The sequence below is a fragment of the Eptatretus burgeri genome, chromosome 13 (genome assembly GCF_056783735.1).
Source record: "Eptatretus burgeri isolate ZD-2024b chromosome 13, Ebu_testis_v1, whole genome shotgun sequence".
Lineage (NCBI taxonomy): Eukaryota > Metazoa > Chordata > Myxini > Myxiniformes > Myxinidae > Eptatretus > Eptatretus burgeri.
The window spans coordinates 40,247,599-40,267,835 of NC_140973.1; the positions used below are offsets into that span (position 1 = coordinate 40,247,599).

The window sequence follows — 20,237 nt, forward strand, 5'->3', positions numbered from 1 at the left end:
CCTGATGCATATATATATATATATATATATATATATATATATATATATATATATATATCTCTCTCTCTCTCTCTCTCTCTCTCTCTCTCTCTCTCTCTCTCTCTCTCTCTCTCTCTCTCTCTCTCTCTCTCTCTCTCTCTCTCTCTCTCTCTCTCTCTCTCTGTCTCTCTCTCATTCCGTTCCTCAGTCAAAAAAGCCTTTACTGCACTCACTGCTCCAAAAAGCCCCCAAAAACCTTATGTCCAAAATGAACGAATTTGAATTTCTTTTATTGCCCCTGAGGAGATGTAATCTTCTGGGGGGGGGGGGCAGAGTCAGAGCCCACGCCCTCTTTAGGTGTGATTGCTGGGTGCAAAGGTCAAAGCCCTGCCTCTTTCTCTGAATGTGGCGTGCTTGTTGGTGCAAATGATCCTTCACGTGACATCATATGCCTTGCGAGTTGTTTTGAAGTTCTCATTTTGGAGTTCTCACCTTAGTACTGGTGATGCCATGAAGTTCCACATTTAACATGGGCGTCACATCTTTTGCTCCCCATTTGCAGTGCAAAAGTTCTGGAAGGGCAGAGTTGAAGCTCTGGGTAGCCGGTGACCCCATCCACAAGGTATGACGACGTTGAATCCCAGCGGAAACTTATGCCAATCAATTTCCAGGCCTTCTATTATACGCTGCTTCGCTGCGGCACAGAGTAACGCAAAATGGTGCCTTTCTTCACGGTGCTGTGGTTGTGGATAGCATCTGTCGTGCTGGTGAGCTTAATAAAGCGGTTGTAGTGTAGTTTGTGGTTCCATGGTTATTATGCAGTTGTGTTTGGTTCGCTGCTCGGTCTTGTGGCATAGGAATGTGGTTGTAATTGTGGTTGATCTTTTGGTAAAATGGTGATGCCAGTCCATGGATGGTGAGCAAGTTATCGTTGGAATAGTGAGTGAGTAAGCATTGGTGAGTGAGCATTGTGCTGCAAGCTTCAAAACTGAATGATAATTGTATTCTGGAAGTAAATTGTCTGGACGTCTGCTTTAATGTTTAGATGGTGGTTATTGCTGGTGGTGTCCCAACTCGTGGAAAGTGGTTAACTGGCAGTTGGGTTTTGGCGGGAAGATTCAAATGGTTTTTGGTGGAAAATTTAAATGAGCTTCCTGTCTGGCAGTGAGGCTTCGCTGTGGCACCTTTGTGATAGCAACCCATGCACCCATGATATTTACTTTTAAATGAGATGAAATGGAGGAGGAGAGGAGATTGAGATCATACGCTGTGCAGAGCGTTGGTGCTGCCTAAGCAGTTCCACCTTTATTTACACATCGTAACCCACAACTTCCAAGTGAAAAAGTCTACAAATTTCAGAAAATTAATGAAAAATACAAAACTAGAATGTCTTGGTTCGATGTGTCCACCCTCCTGAGTAAATACTTGGTGGAAGCACCTTTAACAGCAATTACAGCTGTGAGTTTGTTGGGGATTGGTCTCTCAACTTTTCACAACTTGATTGAGCAATATTTGCTTTTTGGAGTAATGGCTTCCTTCTTGCCGCCCTACTGTACAGGCTAGACATGTGGAGTGTTTGGGGGTATTGTTGTCACATGCACAAAGTGACTAGTCTTTGCCATAAAGGCATGTAGCTCTTTCAAAGTTGCCATTGGTCTCTTGATGGCCTCTCTGATCAGTCTTTTCCTTGCTTGGTTGTCCATTTTGGACGGACGGCGTAATCTAGACAGGGTCTTGGTGGTGCCATACGCCAACTTCTTAATGATTGTCTTGACTGTGCTCCAAGGGATATTCAAGGCCTTTGAAATATTTTTTTACCCATCTCATGATCTGTGCCTTTGCACAACTTTATCCAGGAGGTCTTTTGAATGGTCCTTGATTCTCATGGTTGAGTGTTTGCTGGAAAATGCACCACCCAGCAGAGGAAACCTACAGGAACAGCTGATGTTATTCTGAAATAATCAGATTCACCACAATTCAACACCGGTGGAGGCTAATTAATGTGGTGTGTGATTTTGAAGGTGATTGGTTACACCTGAGCTAATTTATAATTGATACAACAAGGTGGGTGGACACTTATCCAAACAAGATATTCTAGCTTTGTGTTTTTAATTAATTTTATGAAATTTGTACAATCTGTTTTTCACTTGGAAGTTGTGGGTTATGAGTGTGTAAATAAAGGTGGAAAAAGTCTGATTTCATGAGATTTCATTCCAGGCTATAAGGCAAGAAAAGCTGAAAATTTTGAAAGGGGGGGGGGGGAGGGTGTAGACTTTCTTTTGGCTCTGTATCTGCATTCGTTATCGAAACATATCGCGATTGTAAACCCAGAGCTGCTTCTTGGTCATCCTGCTAGCCCAGACAAGTACATAGCATTCTCCCAAAGGTGAGCTGTTTACGCTGAAGCTGTTTCCTGAATAAGGGCTCCGCGACGTGATTTGGCTTTGCAGCCTTCCCAGTGAATACAGGAATGTGGAATTTGGCCAAAGTACCGACACACATTGGCCTGTACTTTCGATTACTCGGAGTTAGGATATCTGGAGACTCCACCCCTGCGAAGGCTGTCGTACTCCATGATGCAGCGCCATGCCGGCAGAGTACCAGGGCGACAGTTTGTAGTCGAATCCTATTACCTGTCAGGGAGTAAGGTGAAGAAAAACCAAGACAAAGCGCAAATTGACGGCTCGTGTATAAACGATACACTGTCAAACCTTTCACAAGACTGTCGGTCTCCAAATAAAAGCGGATTCATATTTATACATGATGTACGACAATTAATACTGTAAAATGCAGTGCCCCTTCATACAAACACGACCTATTGAGAAACCAGTACATTTTAAATCCATGTGTTATATCCGACAGTCACCTCGAGGTAGAATTAATCACAAAGAAGTCTCACAAACCGTGTAATGTATCCAGCGAGCTTCCCGCGCCATTTCACATCTTTGGCGCCAAAACAGGTCGGCCGTGTATTGTTTGCGTGTTTGTGACCGTCTGTGTGGAAACGTGTCCGGGCGATGTTTCTGTCTGACGTTGAGCCGGCGTGTACACGGCGAAAACTTCCAACAAATCACGAAATTCCGGTCAGAAACCTCTTCCTTTCACGTGAGACGTCGTGAGTCACGTTCGAGGCGCCGCACAGGCCGCGTCGCCATCTCAATGCGCTTTTCATACAACGAGCGTTGTTGTCTGTTTCCCACTGTGGTGACTGGTGAGCATTTCAAAGGTTGTTGCCATCTTCCGGACTCCTTCCTTTTTTGGCAATAAGAGACAACAAAGAGACTTTTAATGTTTTCGCTTTTTCTCTCACGATGGCCGCCATTTTCGCGTTCTTATTTTAACCCCGCCGACGAGGGGTGTTATGACGTCATTCATTCTTCTTTCGTTTTGTTCTCCCTTGGAATGGACTCACTGCATTTTCCAACCCACCTCACCTTTCCCACTCCGTTTTTCGTGTAGCTGAGCGATTCAATAATATTGTTACCCTCGTCGAAGGAGATGATAATATTAAATAATTGTGTGGAGAAATGGAGATTTTTGCTTCGGTCGACGTTACGATTTTTGATGGTTTGGTACAGAATCATCGTAGAAACTTCTGGTTTGCATCGCTACCTTCTCTAGAGACAGCTTTTATTAGACAAGGTCAGAGGTCAAGTTGACGATTTAGTAAGTACCAGTCTATGACTGCTTGTTTGTTTGTATATGTGTTTGTGTGTTTGTTTGTAGGCACAATAACTCGAGAACGGAAGAAGCTACCAATGTCAAATTACACCACGTGATTCAGGAGGGTGATGGCTAGTGCTGATTAGATTTTGGTCAAAATCGGTCAAAGGTCAAGGTCACAGTGAGGTCAAACATAATTCCGTAAATTTATGTGGAGAAATGGAGTATTTTTGCTTCGCTCGACGTTACGAGTTCGTTTTAACTTCGATTTTAATTTTGTCTTCGGTTTTTGCGATCGCTTAGGACGCTTAAAACTCGGTTGTCGAAATTCTGGTAAAATCGGATGTTTTGGAGACGTTTTAAGATTGTATAAAAAATATTTCACTCGCTGCGTCATGACTCGTCACGTGGTGCAGCGCGCTCGAGCAGAGGCATCGTTGAGTCACGTAAAAGTTTTCCGTGTGCGCGCTGATGGTGTTTTCGATAAAGATGGTGTTTAAAAGTCATTTTTTATCCCAATAAAGGTTATCGTCGCATGCTTGACTCGCTAAGCCGTCAGATTATGTAAAGATTGTTGGTGGATGGCCGAATATTACGGTTTTGTGACTTTAATAAAATAATATTAAATAATTGCGTGGAGAAATTGAGATTTTTGCTTCAGTCGACGTTACGATTTTTGATGGTTTGGTACAGAATCATCGTAGAAACTTCTGGTTTGCATCGCTACCTTCTCTCGAGACAGCTTTTATTTGACAAGGTCAGAGGTCAAGTTGACGATTTCACCCAAACTTCTGTATATATATATATATATATATATATATATATATATATATATATATATATATATATATATATATATATATATATATATATGTATATGTATATATATATATATATATATATATATATATATATATATATATATATATATATATATATATATATATATATATATATATATATATATATATATATATATATATATATATATATATATATATATATATATATGTATATGTATATATATATATATATGTATATATATATATATATATGTATATATATATGTATATGTATATATATATATATATATATATATATATATATATATATATATATATATATATATATATATATATATATATATATATATATATATATATATATATATATATATATATATATATATATATATATATATATATATATATATATATATATATATCATTATATCTCAAAAAGTTGTGGATGAGTTTTGACAAAACTAGGTGGATGAGTTTGTTAGGTGACAAGAACAAGCATATTGGATTTTGGTTCAGATCCAGCCCATCAGTGGGATACAAAACGTGAACTACTCAACCTGGCAGAGGTATGCGCTCTCCCGAGTGCTGTTATACTTTGTTCAGTTTTGTCTGGTGTCACTCCATAAGTGATTTTTCATTTGTTTGTTTGTCCGCACAGAACTTTCGTGTTTTTCTCCGCAACCGCTTGTCGCATTGAGACAAAATTTTCAACTCTGGTGCAACTACTCATGTAGAATGTTTCAATCATAATTATGACGTCATAGGTAATGTGATAGCCATGTTGGAAAAACGGAAAAAACTCTGAACCTCTTCTGTATCTCTGAAACAACACCAAGGAAAAAATTGAAACTTGGCACATAGCATGTACTTCTTATGGGGAATGAGATTGATTTTTTTAATGACGTCACAAGCGCATTTTTATGACGTCATAATTGCATATGTATAACACTACATCTGTTTAGTATGAAAATTTTTGAGGCTCATCTTTCGATAAAATGATCCACAAAAACATTTTTAGATCCTAGTGGAGGATCTCGAAGTCTTACTCACGTTGTTCTTCTTCATCTTCTTCTTGTGGACATTTTTGTTTCACAGTCTACAGTTTTCATCGAAACTTCCCGAAACTTGGCATATGTATGTAAAAATACCCTGCGTAGACAGTAACTATCTCCGATTTTGAAAATTCCTCCGAGAAAAAAAGTTATGATGTCAAAATATCTCCACTAATGGAAATTGCCTAAAAAATTATCTCCAAAACTAAGCAAGCTTTTTGAATTCTGTTTGCGGGAATCGAACAGGGCATTAGCAGAGATGAATTACCGCACATATGATACATCAATTTTTATGACGTCATTCCTATTTTTTGTTTCACAACCCAGAGTTTTCATCGGATCTTCGTGAAACTTGCCATGTATATGCAGAAAGCCCACGCGCAGGCAGTAACCATCTCCGATTTTGAAAATTCTTCCTAGAAAAAAAGTTGACGTCATAATATCGCCGCTAATGGAAATCGCCGATACCATTATCTCCGAAACTAGGCAAGCTGTTTGAATTTTGTTTGCGGGAATCAAGCCGGGCATTAGCACAGATAATTTATCGCAAACCTGATACATCACAATGACGTCATATTCGTTTTTATGACGTCATCATTAAGAGCACGAGGATCTTAGCTCATTTGAGCTTGTTGATGATGTGATCGGTCACATGATTCAGCAGCCATATATATATATATATATATATATATATATTTTTTTTTTTTTTTCTTAACCCTCAAAAATCTCTGAAATGGCTGAACAGATCGATAGCAAAACTTAACACATATGACCGGCTATCTATGAGGAACAAAAGGTTTCCACATATGATTTCATAGGTCACATGGTTTGGCAGCCATATTGGATTTACCCGAAAACATATAAAAAATCTTCTTCTCTGGAACAGCTGGACAGATCAAGGGTAAACTTCACACAAATGTTCCCCAAGGCATGCCGTGTACAAAGTTGTGAAGGAATAATTGATAAGTCTGACAGTTTGGCAGCCATATTGGATTTAAGAAAAATATTAAATAACATTTTCTCTCGAATCACTTAATCAATCGATGTGAAACTTCACAATTGTGATCTCGCAGTAATGGGGACTAAAATTTTAAATTTCAACTTGAGCGGACACATGGTCTGGCAGCCAGAATTATTTAATTTTTGATGTGCTTTTTCTTAAATTTAATTTTTTTTTTTTTTTTGAATGAAGCTCACTTGGCTGTGCCTCAATGGGTTTGAGGGAAGATAAATGTGAATCCTCTCCAGGTTCCTCATGATTACTTCATCTTTTCTTTTTGCTTGTTTGGGTTCCTTCTGCTTACTGCAATGCAGTACAGTACCTATTTGGTCTTCCATTTGATTTGAATTTAATTTATTTTAATCCCATTCTGGATTCAATTGAATAATAATAATAATTTTTAAAACGTCATGGGTCAGGGTCAGGTGTCCGATCAAAGCGGGGTTGCATAAAAGTGGGACGTCTTAGTACCCAGTCATCACTGCCAGCAGTTATAAAGTGGCAGTTCTAATTATTTCTCATTAATTACGTAACACATCAGTACACAAATGCCACACAAAATACACCACACAAAACTACACAAACACCACACAAAACATGTCCTGCCGAGGGTCTGCAATCTCTGATTGCTCTTTTTCTTGTTACTCATGTGAGATCATTTGCTCTCTTTATTTCATTCTTTATTTGTTTATTTTTACTTGGTCAATTATTTTGTTTACTGAGGTATTAATTTCGTTACTTATGTATGCAGTTATTTATTTGCAATTTATTTATTTGCTTATTCATTTTTATTTTTCTGATTAATTTGTTTATTCTCCCCCATTCCTTTTACTAATCTCGTGATTTACTTTGTTTTGTTTTGACTTATTTACTTATGTTTGTATTTATTATTTATTTGCTTATTTATGCTTATTTATTTATTCTATTTTTTATTATTCAGTGTTTATTCATTACATTTATTAATTATTTATACATACTCAATTTTATTTATTTACTATTTTATTCACTCTATTTAATTATTTACTTGTTTATTAATTTATTTACTGAGGTTACAATTCAGTATAGTATGTATTTATTATTCATTTACTTTTATTTGTACTATTTTATTGTATTTGGTGTTGATTCTTTCTATCTACGAATTACTTATATACTTTTATTTATTTGCTTTTTTATTCACTATTTTATTCTATTTTCTTATTTATTAATTTATTTGCTGAGAAGTTACAATAAGATGCAGTGGCAAATCCAGGGGGGTTTCCTGGTTGCCCGGAACCCCCTCCCCACCTCCCAACAAAAAAATATTTACCATTACAGTGGTAAACCCAGGTGTTCCCTCGTCACCCAGAACTCCTTCTAGTATGTCATATAGTTGCTCGTATGTCATATAGGCACTACCATCACTCAGGTAGTTCTCACTAGTCATGATATTAAAGATTGAAACTTGAAGTTTATTGAATTCAAGTTTTTTTTTTTTTTAGTTATGCATTTAAATATTAAATTGATTAACTTTTATATCTTTTTGCACAATACATGAATACATGCATATCAAAGAATATGTGAATGTGCATTTATTTGAAAGCTGCAATAAAGTTTTCATAACGTTCATATGACTTAGATTTTCTGTTATTTGGAAACCCCCACCCAATTCCTGGATTTGCCCCTGAGATGTACGTATTTATTTACTTGTTTATTTATTGATCGATTTCTCTATTTCCATGCTTTCTTTATTTGTTTCTTGTTCACTTGTAATAATTGCATGTCTTTTCCCGCCAAAGGCTGACTTCAAAGATGTTTTCCCGCCGTTCTGTGGGTCTCGCGCGTGGTTTCCGAGTTCAAGTTCAAATGGAATGAAAACAAGAGATCGTTCGTCTCGCTTTAAGCTAAACACAGCACGATACTTGCCGTTTCTCCAAACGTGCACTCAGTGCATTGCTTTGAATGTAGACGTCTTGGGATGTGACACGGGCGCGTTGGAGGTTTGGACCTGAATTACCCTTTCCCAGAATGTGACTCATCCAGAGAGGAGATGCAGTTCGGTGTCTGTAAAAAGGAAAATCGTGAGAGGGTGCTCTCATGTATTTCGAGCAATGCAGACGACCCGGTGTTTGTTAAATTGCGAAACATGCCCAGCCGATGATTAATGAAAACACGCAGAAGTATTTGAAAAGGTGGTTTATAAGTTAAGAGTAGCATGCGGTTGATTTAGTCCGAGCATGTAATTTTTTTTTAAAGAGTAAGTGAACAGTTTCACAGATGTGAAAAAAAAACCAGACAAATTCCCTGCCAGCTGCAGTCTGGGACCGAGGGCGGGACTAGAAAGGCGCAGTTCGGAGAGGGAGACAGTGAGTGGGAGGAAAGAGATGACGGGATGGGTGGGTAATCGTCAATGGGGATGGTGGGAGGACAGAAAGGCAGTGACAGAAGGGGTATGGAAGCGTTGGACTCTGAGGTGGGAGGAAGACCACAGATAAAGAAGGAAGGAATTGCCCAGAGGTGGGACTTGGGGTGGAGCCAGGCAGACCGCGACTCATGCAGGAGGCATCTCCGTGGCCCGTGCGTCCCAATGGTTTCGATATAAGACGCGTGAGACCGTCAGGACGAGGACACTCCGCGGTAGTTTCGCCTCCTCTCCTCTGCAGGTTAATATAAACTTGAACCGAAACTTATCGGGAAGTTTGGAAAGGTTTTCAAACTTGTTGGTTCCCACGTGCTCGAAGCGCACCTATTAGTGTGCGAGATATTTCTGCCCCCACGTTGGTATGTATCCTTGCTTTGAAGTTGTGCTTTGGCTTTGAAGTTTTGCTGTTCTTTTTATCGTCGGGGAAATGCCCTTTTTCAGCTTGCATACACCTTTTAATGATGGACACGTCCTGACTGTCTGATACCTTCACTCCAATGCTTGCAATAAAGTGACTCGAGGCAATTCATCCGCTGGTGGTCAATGGCCATGTCAGTGACATCATCCCAAACTATGATGACTCAGAATGTAAACTCCTGTCATGTACTGCAATTTCTTCAAGTATCCACCTGTTATTAGGTTTGGCCGCTCAGTCTCATCGCGTGTTCCAACCCACCAGGTGATCATGGAGTATTACGCAGTCTCTTCCTGGTCCCACTTGGTTCTTCTGTCCCTGCTGCTCTGGCCCGCTCAAGCCATGCCACCTGCTCAACTCCACGGTTCGCCCGTCGAGCAAGGTGAGGGCTTCCTGTTACTGTATCTTTTGCACGTCCCTTTGGGTGAATCTATCATTTTCAAACTTGGACATGCATATGAAAGCTGAGGAGGTCAAACAAGATGTTCCATTGGATGGGATGACCATTATGTGGGGGAATTGAAGCAAATATTCACAAATGGTGGATTGCAGGGGTCATGACAAGTGTGATGAGGGTCACTAACAAGTTGCTCTTGAAGTTGGAATTAAAATTGTTTTTGAGCAGGATATAACTGACTGGTATGTATCACACAGTTAGTCTCAGTGGATAGTTATGCCCCCCCCCTCCCCACCGCAAACCTCCACTGTTTGCGTTCTGAACACATGCCCTATTCCTTCCCGCCCTTTACCCCTTTCTCCTCCCAGTCTTCATTCCCTTTTCTCCTCGCTCCTTCCACACTTCCATTAATCTTTCTCACTACTATCATTTCACCAACCCCACCCCCAGTCAAATCATGTGTAGTGAATGCCCCTTTATACTATAGGAGAACATGTAGCTTCTGTCACTAATTTGTATGAATAATAAGACATGCAAATGTAGTTAAGAGTTATCTACATATTACATAAGCAAAAGTAAGGAAGAGGGAGTGGTGAGTAAATTTAGAGAAGTTTTTTATTTAAAGGGGTGCTACATGAGTTGGACAGTGGAGATGAGGGAAGCAAAAGGATGTTGAATGGAAATGTGAATATGCGTTTGGTTGGGGGTGGGGAGGGGTGTATGGGGCATCTTTATTTGGGAGGGGAGGGGGGGAGTTCAAAATTCCACCATTATTGCATCCGTAATATGTAGATTGCTCTGTAGGTTGCTCCATATTTTCTTCAATTTTTTCCTCCTCGTTTGACATTTAAATTCTCTTTCTTGTGCAATTGTTTTTCCTTAATGAATATAGCTAATAATTACATTTCATGAAGATCAGTGACATTTGCCTGTCACGTGATATCAATGATGGCTAAAAGGTAAGGTGGTAAGGGTGACGAGAAGAGGGGCTCACTGAACTTTGATTCTTACAAAATATAACAACTGTTTTCCTTGTAGCTTTGCTTGCCCAAATCTAGTTTACTTTGTCTCTCTCTCTCTCTCTCCCAAGCCTGATTTGTTTTGTTTAGTTTACCTTGACTTTCTGTTTATTGGGATGGCATCTTGAACTCGCTATTACCATAGGACACATTCTAACCTTCATCATTCAGCATGCTGTGCAGATTTAGCATGAATCACCCCCAAAGCTCAAATTTGCTTGGTCTATTTAGCATTTCCATCTGAACATTCACTCATTACACTGTGACCTCAGTCAAGTTCAAGTCTCACATACACTGTGTTGATTAATCATTTTTTTCACAATGCTCTGGCAGTTCATGTGAAGGTACACTTATTTATTCTCATGCACTTATGCAACGTGTACTATATGTACAAGCTCCTTTGTGAGCCTTAGGCAACATCAACTTCATGTACCATGCTCTACACAGAGCGGCGGTTCTGCCGAAGCAGTTTCTTGGCGAGGGTTACAATCCCGGATGAATCTGCACTGCGTCAAGGAATAAAGTCAAGACAGGAATTTGGACAGGGTGCTGGCGATAGCTCACCTACTCTTCTGGAAGTACACCATGGGATCTTTAACGTATACCAACTAATTCTGGCAGACAGGACGCCCGGTTTAATATCCATCCAAGGGATGGTACACAGATTTATGAATCAACCTGCCTGTGAAACGCCGGGATGACAGTTTATAACTGAGCTGAGATTCAAACCCAGGCTAAACAGCTTTGAGGTACCTCTCGGCCATTCTGCAAGCCCCAGCCTTAAGCATGAGAGAAAAAACAACTTTACCGAAAGCTCCCTGCCTAACTTTCATTCAAAGGTTGCTGTTACCAATTGGAGAGGATTTAGTCTTGACTCAGACAAAACAATAAAAGCTTTCCAGGTTTTTTAAACAAAATTGTATACGATCAAAACTTTAATGTGTATGAAACGTTTGCTTGCTTTCAACAAAGATCTCAGATGCTATTTAATTTGATTAGCATTTTCTGTCAGAGATTTGGACAACACTGGATTGAACTTCAGACAGACACAGCACAGGGTAAGTAACATAACTTCCTGGTACACTCTGGGTGATGGCAACACCATCTTGTGACATTATTTTCTCTCTGCAGTCAGCATGGCAATTAAGGAGACATCTCTGCCTCAGTGGGATGCCAACCAACAGGGTTTGGCCCAGTTATATCCTCTAATGACTGAGCATCAAGTGAGGAAGCAGCACAAGCATTTTTAGTCTTTGGTATGTCTCATCCATTAACAGAATCGAACCACCGACCTGCCAGACTCAGAGCATACACTCGAATTACAACACAAATGAGTCTGGTAATGGAGACTCATTGACATTGCATTTTGTGCATTTCGTCAAAAATGGAGTAATAGGTTTGATTATAATAAAATGTTAAAACCAAACACAAGACTTTGTAGACACCCTGTATTCACCTGGAGAAATTTATTGCTATAAAAGTACTTTAGAGTGTATCTTTAGGTGCTTTAATGATATTTAACGTTGCATTTTGAGTTCATGATAACCGCATAGGTTAAATAGATACTAATAGTTAGTTCATTTAGACAAGGTCAGGTTAGAATTAATCAATTAATTAAGTGATCTACCCTTGTTTTCCCAATAATCGCAATATCTCAAGTTTCAAGGTATGAGATCATCGATGGGAAGATTCTTGGGTTAATTATCATCTCAAAAACGATGCACTACTCAGTTAGTTTTCATCTTTTTTCAGTTTGCAATGCTCCAATCAACACAATAATATTAGGATTCACTGTTAAGAATCAATGATTTTTTTTGTAATGTCTGAAACTGTAATTAACAGGTTCATTTTTCCTTTGTAAGAAGAATGTTAGGTTGAATGGACGTCATTTTTCCGTGTCTCAAAAATATTTTCGAAAAACAGACTTTAACTTGAGAGTTCATATAACACCTTACCAAACGCAGTCTTGACAAACAAGGGTGGGGTTTGCGAGCGGAAAATTTGATTGGTTGTGATGACAGAATGCCGTAATTTTTTGTACAAGTACAGTACTGTTAAACGGATGGGTTTTGAAAGTGCCAATAAGGCGATTTATGTTCACCTGTATTCAAGTACATAATTCAACTGAAATAAGATAAAGATCTTGAAGGTGGTAGAGTTTTTTTTGGAAGTTTACCGCCGTTGATGCAGCATCTTTTACACCACCTTATTTAACTTGTTGCATTAGTTATTCGTGCCTGTTTGTGTCCTTTATAACATCCTTAAAAACAGAAAGTTTCCTGTTTGGAATGATTTTAAATTATGCTTCACTCTCAGACAGGCAGACAGAGTAAAAATATTATCTCACTCTCTGCGCATATGCAATCTGGAGGAATTCAGAGCCAAAGTACTGCTAAACTACGGGTTCGTTTGCCAATTCATGTTGGGATTCATATTCAAAATAACAACCAACTGAAATCAAGTTGTTCCTCATTCATAAACTGACATCTGTAGACAGACATCCAGACAAAGTGAACCAATTGCTAAACCCCACTTTAGGCTTCCCGTGTGCGCGATAAAAATGACTTAAATTGGACTCGGTGAATCAAAGCCAGACTATACAAATCAAATGCAAGTATACTCCTTGTGAGCTGTCATGACAGCCCAAAACAGAAAAAATGGAATTAGGGAATTCAGATAGGATATTGTGAAAAAGTATTCTGCATCAATTGCAATCCATCACTTTGGCTGGAGATAATCTACAAATCTGGAAGGAACAGGTTGGTCTGTATTAGGCCAGGCACCCACGAGCAGAAAGTCAGATAGTAAATGAGTGTCGTCCCAACTCTGCAGACCACTTTTTTTCTTTACATCATTTGAAAGGTCGAACTATACCACATCCCGTGTTAAAGTTCTCATCGTAAAACACGCCAGTTGTTTTCACTCTCATCTCATGTGAAAGGCGAAACTATTTTTTTTTCACAAATTCGTCATCAGCGTCCAATAGCAGTGGTTGGTTTCAGGAAAAAAAAGTATTTTTCTCAGAGATGAGAGGGAATATGTTGACAAATGTCCACGCGTTGGAACCGTCATTAGATCGACTTGAATGTGTTCTTGTGGATAATAAAATATTTGTCATGCTTTTCTTTGAAAATGGCGTGATGTGACATCCTCATTCGTGGTTTATTAATGGATCTACCCATGTAAATTTATTAAGGGACTTAAGGGAATTGTAAACCCTTGTTTACAATTACTTGTCATTCAGTTAATACAATAAAATATAGAAATCTATTTTAGGTTGTATAAGTAAAAGGAGGCTTTGTTAACACTGTATGAGAGACCTTGTGGTATTCCATTTTGGTCATCACATCTGAAGAAGTACATGCAAAGTCTGACAATAAAGTTCCAGGATTAAAGCAATTAAAAAAAATTGTTGTAAATTTACCAGTTATGTTTAGTGGTCCATTTTGCAAATTGATGGGTGACCCAACCACGCATCATCATTTTCATCCATTCTCCCTTCCGCATATCTCTTGGCTCACTCAAACACACGTGATTGTGACATTGCGTCTTTCCCGTACATCAGATTCAACTTGTCGAAAATGTACGTGCCACTTTCCTTTAGCTTTCCCAAAAACTTGATGATGATTCTTTGTTCCATAAATTTGTCGTTCATCTTAAGAACACGATTGCAACACTTCAAATTTTAACAAAACTCCAGTACGGCTACAAAACACAACCAATCGATACAATGACGAACATAGTTCTGATGGGAAGATTACGATGCACGTCCAATTACGGAACCCATGCCAGTACTGCCACCTCCTGAGAAAAAAAACATCAGTTTTGGAACTTTATTGCCAGCTCGTGTGGCTGACAAAGATATGGTTCAGCGTAGAGCAATCAGATTGATTCCGGGGCTAGCTAGACTCAGCTATGAGGAGTGGCTGGAGGAGTCAGGACTTCATTCTTTACAAAGGTGACGATTCTGAGGGGATCTGATAGAGATGTTTGAGATAATGAGTGCTTTAGACAAAATAAGTGCAGAAGAATTATTCAGCACAGTAGACAATGATAGGACCAGGGGCAATAGCCTGAGAAAAAAGAAGGTGCGAGTTAAGATGGCATTAAGGCAAGGATCTTTTACTCAGAAAGTAGTTAAAACATTGAATAGTCTTTCTGAAAAGGTTGTGGCAGCAGAAATGTAAAAAGGTTTAAACTGAAATTGGATAGGTACCTATAACCATTGAGGATAGAAGGGTACAGTGCATCAATATTGGCAGAGATGCATGGGCATGATAGGCCAAGCGGCTTATCATGCCGACGCATAGTCACAGAGCATCTCCCACATTAACTTCCTTGTATATAATATTCTGGCTTGGGAAGATAAGTATATGAAGTCCATGTCATGCTCCCCAAACTATTCTTTCACCACATGGGCCTGATGAATGATGGAATTCTTCGCATGAAACTTGAAAACGGTAATAGCAGGAAAATGCTACTTTTGTCTGACGTCATTCGTTGGTATTCCTTGGATGCCTTTGCACTTTGCAATGAAAGGAGAATTTCTTAACCACACCAGCTGTACAATAATCAGATCATTACTCCAGTTGTAGCAGCCAGAACTTTTGGCATGATGCAGTTGGTGCCAAGGAATCATGAACCATTTACTACACACAAACTCTGAAACCATGTACAAAGGGATTCAAAGCATCACAAGACTCTTCCATTGGACCAAATACCATTCTTAAAATTCTAGATTTAGCCTGTTTGGCATTCCCCTCTGAGTAAGTGGGATATGATGCAAGTAACTGCAGGTTCAAATCCAAAATGCTTTGTTCATTGCAATTCAAATAAAAGTATCCCGTTGTCTCTCAATATCCTTTTATTGCATTTCCTTTGTGGAGAAGATCAACAACGAGTCTGAGATCACTGAAAAATAATGACAAAGAAGAATCCTTGACAAAACAGGTATTGCAAAGGAGTACCTGATTAACAATTCCTATGTTATCCAACACCCAGTGTGGATAAGTTGTGATGTCTTTTGTATGTTTGCAGCTACACACAATGCATGCAATATATTGGTGGGCACTATCTATCAGTCCTCCTTTTGTCCCAGACTTCTACTGTTGGTGAATTTTCTTTTTCACAATTTTTAAATTGCAAGGTAACTCTAAGAGACTTTTTTTAGAGAAAGTCAATCTTCATGGGCATACATTAAATGAAATATTTGAAAAAGTTGTAAGGCAGGTGGGGGACCGTTCCTATCAGAGGAACGCAACACGTATTGTGAAACTTGTTGCAGGCCCGCTATGTGCCCAGTGATGTGTTAGCAATTTTAACAACACATAGCACAGAAAAGTAATGTAACTAATCGTTTTGACTGTTTTTTTCACTGTAGACATGAAAATGATTGGACCATAACTAAACATCCTGATTCTTGAAACTAACGAAACAAAATTAACTGGAAATCATATAAATTTTAATAATACTATACAGTCATAACACTGATATATATATATATATATACACGTAAAATTTTATTTTGCTTGAAGGCATGTCCAATACCGCTGAAGCATTTTCTTGGCAAGGGTTATACTGACTGGGTGGTTTGCCTTTCCAGCAGTAGTTATTTGGAATTTGCTCACTGTGCCGCCGATAGCTTGCCTACTCTTTGCGAAGGACACCGTGGGATCTTTAACTTCCACCAACTAATGCTAGCTAGGGCAGATTAAATAAAATACCAGGGGCAATGTCACGAGACTAATTGGGTCATTACCTTAAAATTAGGTCAAGGTCAAAAAAAATTGTCAACCCCCAAAAGTTTTAATCCCCATTATTGATGCAAAATTTCATTCTAAAAATCACGGCCGGCTCGAGATACAGCTCGGACATTGAGAGAAAAAGGGAGAAAAACCTAAATGGTGGTTTCGTTCTCCGAGGGGTCTAAGACACAGTGGTACCATTAATCATTGGAGGCACTAATTGTAGAAAAAACCCTACAACAGTAATAATCCCTCCCCCTATCCTATAGGGGGGAGCTCAAAAAGAATAACAGGCCTCCAAAGACAGTCAACTGAAAGTACACCACACAACCTTGATGTAAATATATTATTTATTTATTTTAGCACTTGGCAGCTGTCACAGGCAATAAGGTACAATACTTAACACAATGCAAAGTGTAAAGCTCCTCACTGCAGCCCAGGACTCCTGCATCTCACCTTGCAATCTGATGAGATATGCTGAAGTTTAAAGTAATGGACATTATCAGAATCTCATGATAGGAAGTAAAGCCATCAAAGCTTGCTTCTTTCTCATCATCGGCAGGTTTGTAGCCTCTGTCTTCTGCTGTCTACTGTTGGGTTTTGCACTTCTGGGTGTCTCTGAAATTCTCCCCGCTCTAGTTCTATCATCATGTATGTTGATCCTGGTGTTTGCTTAATGGTTAAAGTGGCTGGCTTAAGATCTTCGGGTCTTGAGTTCAAGCCCCTGCTATCTATTGAATTTACACCAGGTGGGTTGACTCAGCCTGCCATCCTTCTGAGGTTGGTAAAATGATTACCAGCTAACTGGTAATGTGAGGCATTGCATCAGTGGCACAGCCACACTCCCAGAAGATTATGTAGCCAAGCAGCCACAGGCTGCATAGAATAAATAAATAATAACTAAATAAATAAATGTATGTTGATCAACGAACCTACTCTTTGTTCACCTCCCTGGATATATTGGAAGTGAACAATGAATGGGTTGGTTGATGAATATACATCACAATATAATTAGAGAGGGAAGAATGGTAGTGTCCATATCCATCAGCAACACTGGAGATTCATGAAAGCATTATTATTCCAACAATAGTTTCTGTGGTCACTCACCTCATTGACATAACTGTACCCTGTCTTCAATAGTACTTCTTAATGTTAGTTTTAGAAGTTCTGCAAAGGAGTGTGATATTCTGCTATGAAGTAATACTTCATCTGTGGCCATCCACCCAATTCTCCATTCAATAGTCTTTGATGTTGCACCATTTGTATGCTACTCACAACATCCCACTTCTTTTGTCCCACAGTGTTATTAAACCCTGACATTGAAACATGCTTGGATGAGGATACGGGGAAGCGGTATGCTGTGGGAGAAACTTGGCAGCTACGTCAGCGGGGATCAGTTTGGCACTGCAGGTGCATTGGTTCTGGGACTAGTCAGGTTCGCTGTACGACTGAAGGTAAAGACACCTTTGCTACAACTTTCAGCTAGTTATCAGAACATGTTTGGTTTAAAACACCATTCAGAATGTCCATTTAATTTTTCCCTCTGAGCATATGGCAGATTGACTGCTGTATGGGAAAAGCATCTATTCACCATATCGTGGCTCGGTAGTGTGGCTGCTCATGAAGTGCAAAAACATGGTTTATTATCTTTTTTGGTGTTTTAGGTACTGGGGTTGTGTGGAAGGATGGAGAAAGAGTTTGGGGGTAGAGTGGGAGGGGGAGGGAGAGGGGAGCTATGGTGAAGGTTATTTTTGTCGATCAAATTATCAAACTTACAAGTAAGTTATGAATTACCATTTAAGTAGTGTCTGACCATTGTTTTCTTGCCACTGCCTGTCACAAACTTGGCAATCTAGATCATCTGGTTGAAACACTATACTCAGGTGTATATTCTTCTGAGAGTTGGGGGAAGTGTTTGAGGTCAAACAGTGAAACATTTCACCAATATTTTGGCCAACTATCAAAACCCATAAATCCAGATAATAGAGCATTGTCATGCAAGAGTGTATCTGTAATTCTTCTTCTTTTTCATGTAAAATAGTGGATTGTGTATATATATATATATATATATATATATATATATATATATATATATACACATGTATACATATCTTTAGCTATTGTGAGGGAGAAACCGCAACGATGTAGAATGTGTATGCTTGCACAGGCCAACTGGCAGGTACTGCAATCTGCCTTCTCGCAGAAGGATTTGGATGCCATATCCACAGCATCTGATATTAATTCCACCAGGGAATACTTTCACAAAAGCCTATTTTCTCTCGTCCAAAAGTTTATCCCATCTCGTACGTCGTTATCCTACTCATCTTGGCCCTGGGGTACTGAATCCTGTGGTGAGGCTCTTATGGTCAAATAGTTTACTGTCTCAACATGGAAGGTTATCCCAGCTAAGGGTACACATTCGGTCGCTCTGTAAGGCATGATGGTGTGTCCACCCTTAGGCAAGCCAGAGAACAACATCCTGGAAACACAAAAAGGCAACACACTTTTATATCTCATGAATGCGTTTTTAATGATATTTTGCTGGATGTTTGGCAGCACTGTCTATTATATACATATAAACAGCATTTTAATTTCCCCTCCCAATTAAGCCTGGTGTTGGCTTAACGGTTAAGATGGCTGGCTTGAGATCTTAGGGTCTTGAGTTTGAGCCCTTTATGCTGTTGAAATAACATCAGGTGGGTTGACTCAGCCTGTCATCCTTCTGAGGTTGGCAAAATGAGTACCAGCTCACTGGTAACAGGGGCACTGCATCAGCTGTAGAGCCATGCTTCCAGAATATGATGCAACCAGCAGCCACAGGCTGCACACTAAAGAACAACAATGCCCCTACCTAAATGCCCTGAGACATTTTTGGACTTTTTCATTTGGACTGTGTTTTTCAAAACCTTTTTGATTTCACTTCCATAATTGAATAACACAGGACGTTCGACATCCCCTGCTTCATGCAAGTGCAGACCTCTGGTTTACCTGTCCACACCTTTGGAAACAGCAGTCCTGATTCAGCAATTCTTTCTTGGAACGTTGTGACCCATATTGTCACAAATATCAACCTTTATTGGCCGTTGCTCCATTCGGGGTTGACAGGATGGCCGAGGCGAGAGGTACACACACATGCCTCGAACCTGTCGAACCTGGGTTTGAATCCTGACAGCTATAAAATGTCATCCTGGTGTTTCACAGGCAGAATGAGTCAACAATCTGTGTGCCGTCCCTCGGATGGACGTTAAACTGGTCGTCCCATCTGCCAGCATTAATTGGTGGATGTTAAACATCCCATGGTGTCCTACGCGAAGAGTAGGCGAGTTATCGTCGCACCATGAACAAATTCTAACTTCCTGAGTTGGAGTGGTCACCCAACCAGGATTTTGGCGTATTAACTGCTTTGGCAGTACCACTGCTCTGCATCGAACATGGTACATGATGATGACATTGTTGATATAATAATAAAACTTTTCAAACAAAAAATGTAAAGTAACAGTAACTACATTTTTTTTAAATCAGATTATCTAATTAAAAACGTATCTTTGAAGTTTGTGTCTGCTCGCTGTAAAGGAGTTAGGTGAGAAACAATGGACAATCCTTGGATCGACAGTGAGGTGAAGGGGAACACGAACAGGTTGACATATGTTGCTAACTCATGGGTTATGGAGAGATGGGGGTGAGGGCAAATATATCACAGGTGGGCATGTGGGTTTACATGAGGTCACAGTAAGCTGCTACCTTCAAAGCTTGGAAGAAAGAATAAG

General features: G+C 39.4%; 1 protein-coding gene across 6 annotated transcripts in view; it reads left to right on the plus strand.

The window, feature by feature from the left end:
- Positions 1-3,055: 3,055 nt before the first annotated feature.
- Positions 3,056-20,237, plus strand: part of LOC147014278 (fibronectin-like) — a 132,904-nt gene continuing 115,722 nt past the window's right edge. For 3 of the 6 annotated variants that reach the window (XM_085852118.1, XM_085852122.1, XM_085852124.1), the window contains exons 1-3: positions 8,923-9,254; positions 9,575-9,692; positions 17,772-17,924. In XM_085852118.1, coding sequence (XP_085708244.1) covers positions 9,581-9,692; positions 17,772-17,924 — 265 coding nt within the window. In that variant the 5' untranslated portion in view covers positions 8,923-9,254; positions 9,575-9,580. Of the gene's footprint in view, positions 3,191-8,920; positions 9,255-9,574; positions 9,693-17,771; positions 17,925-20,237 lie in introns of those variants that run through there. The other 3 variants (XM_085852121.1, XM_085852123.1, XM_085852119.1) reach the window with 3 other exon arrangements.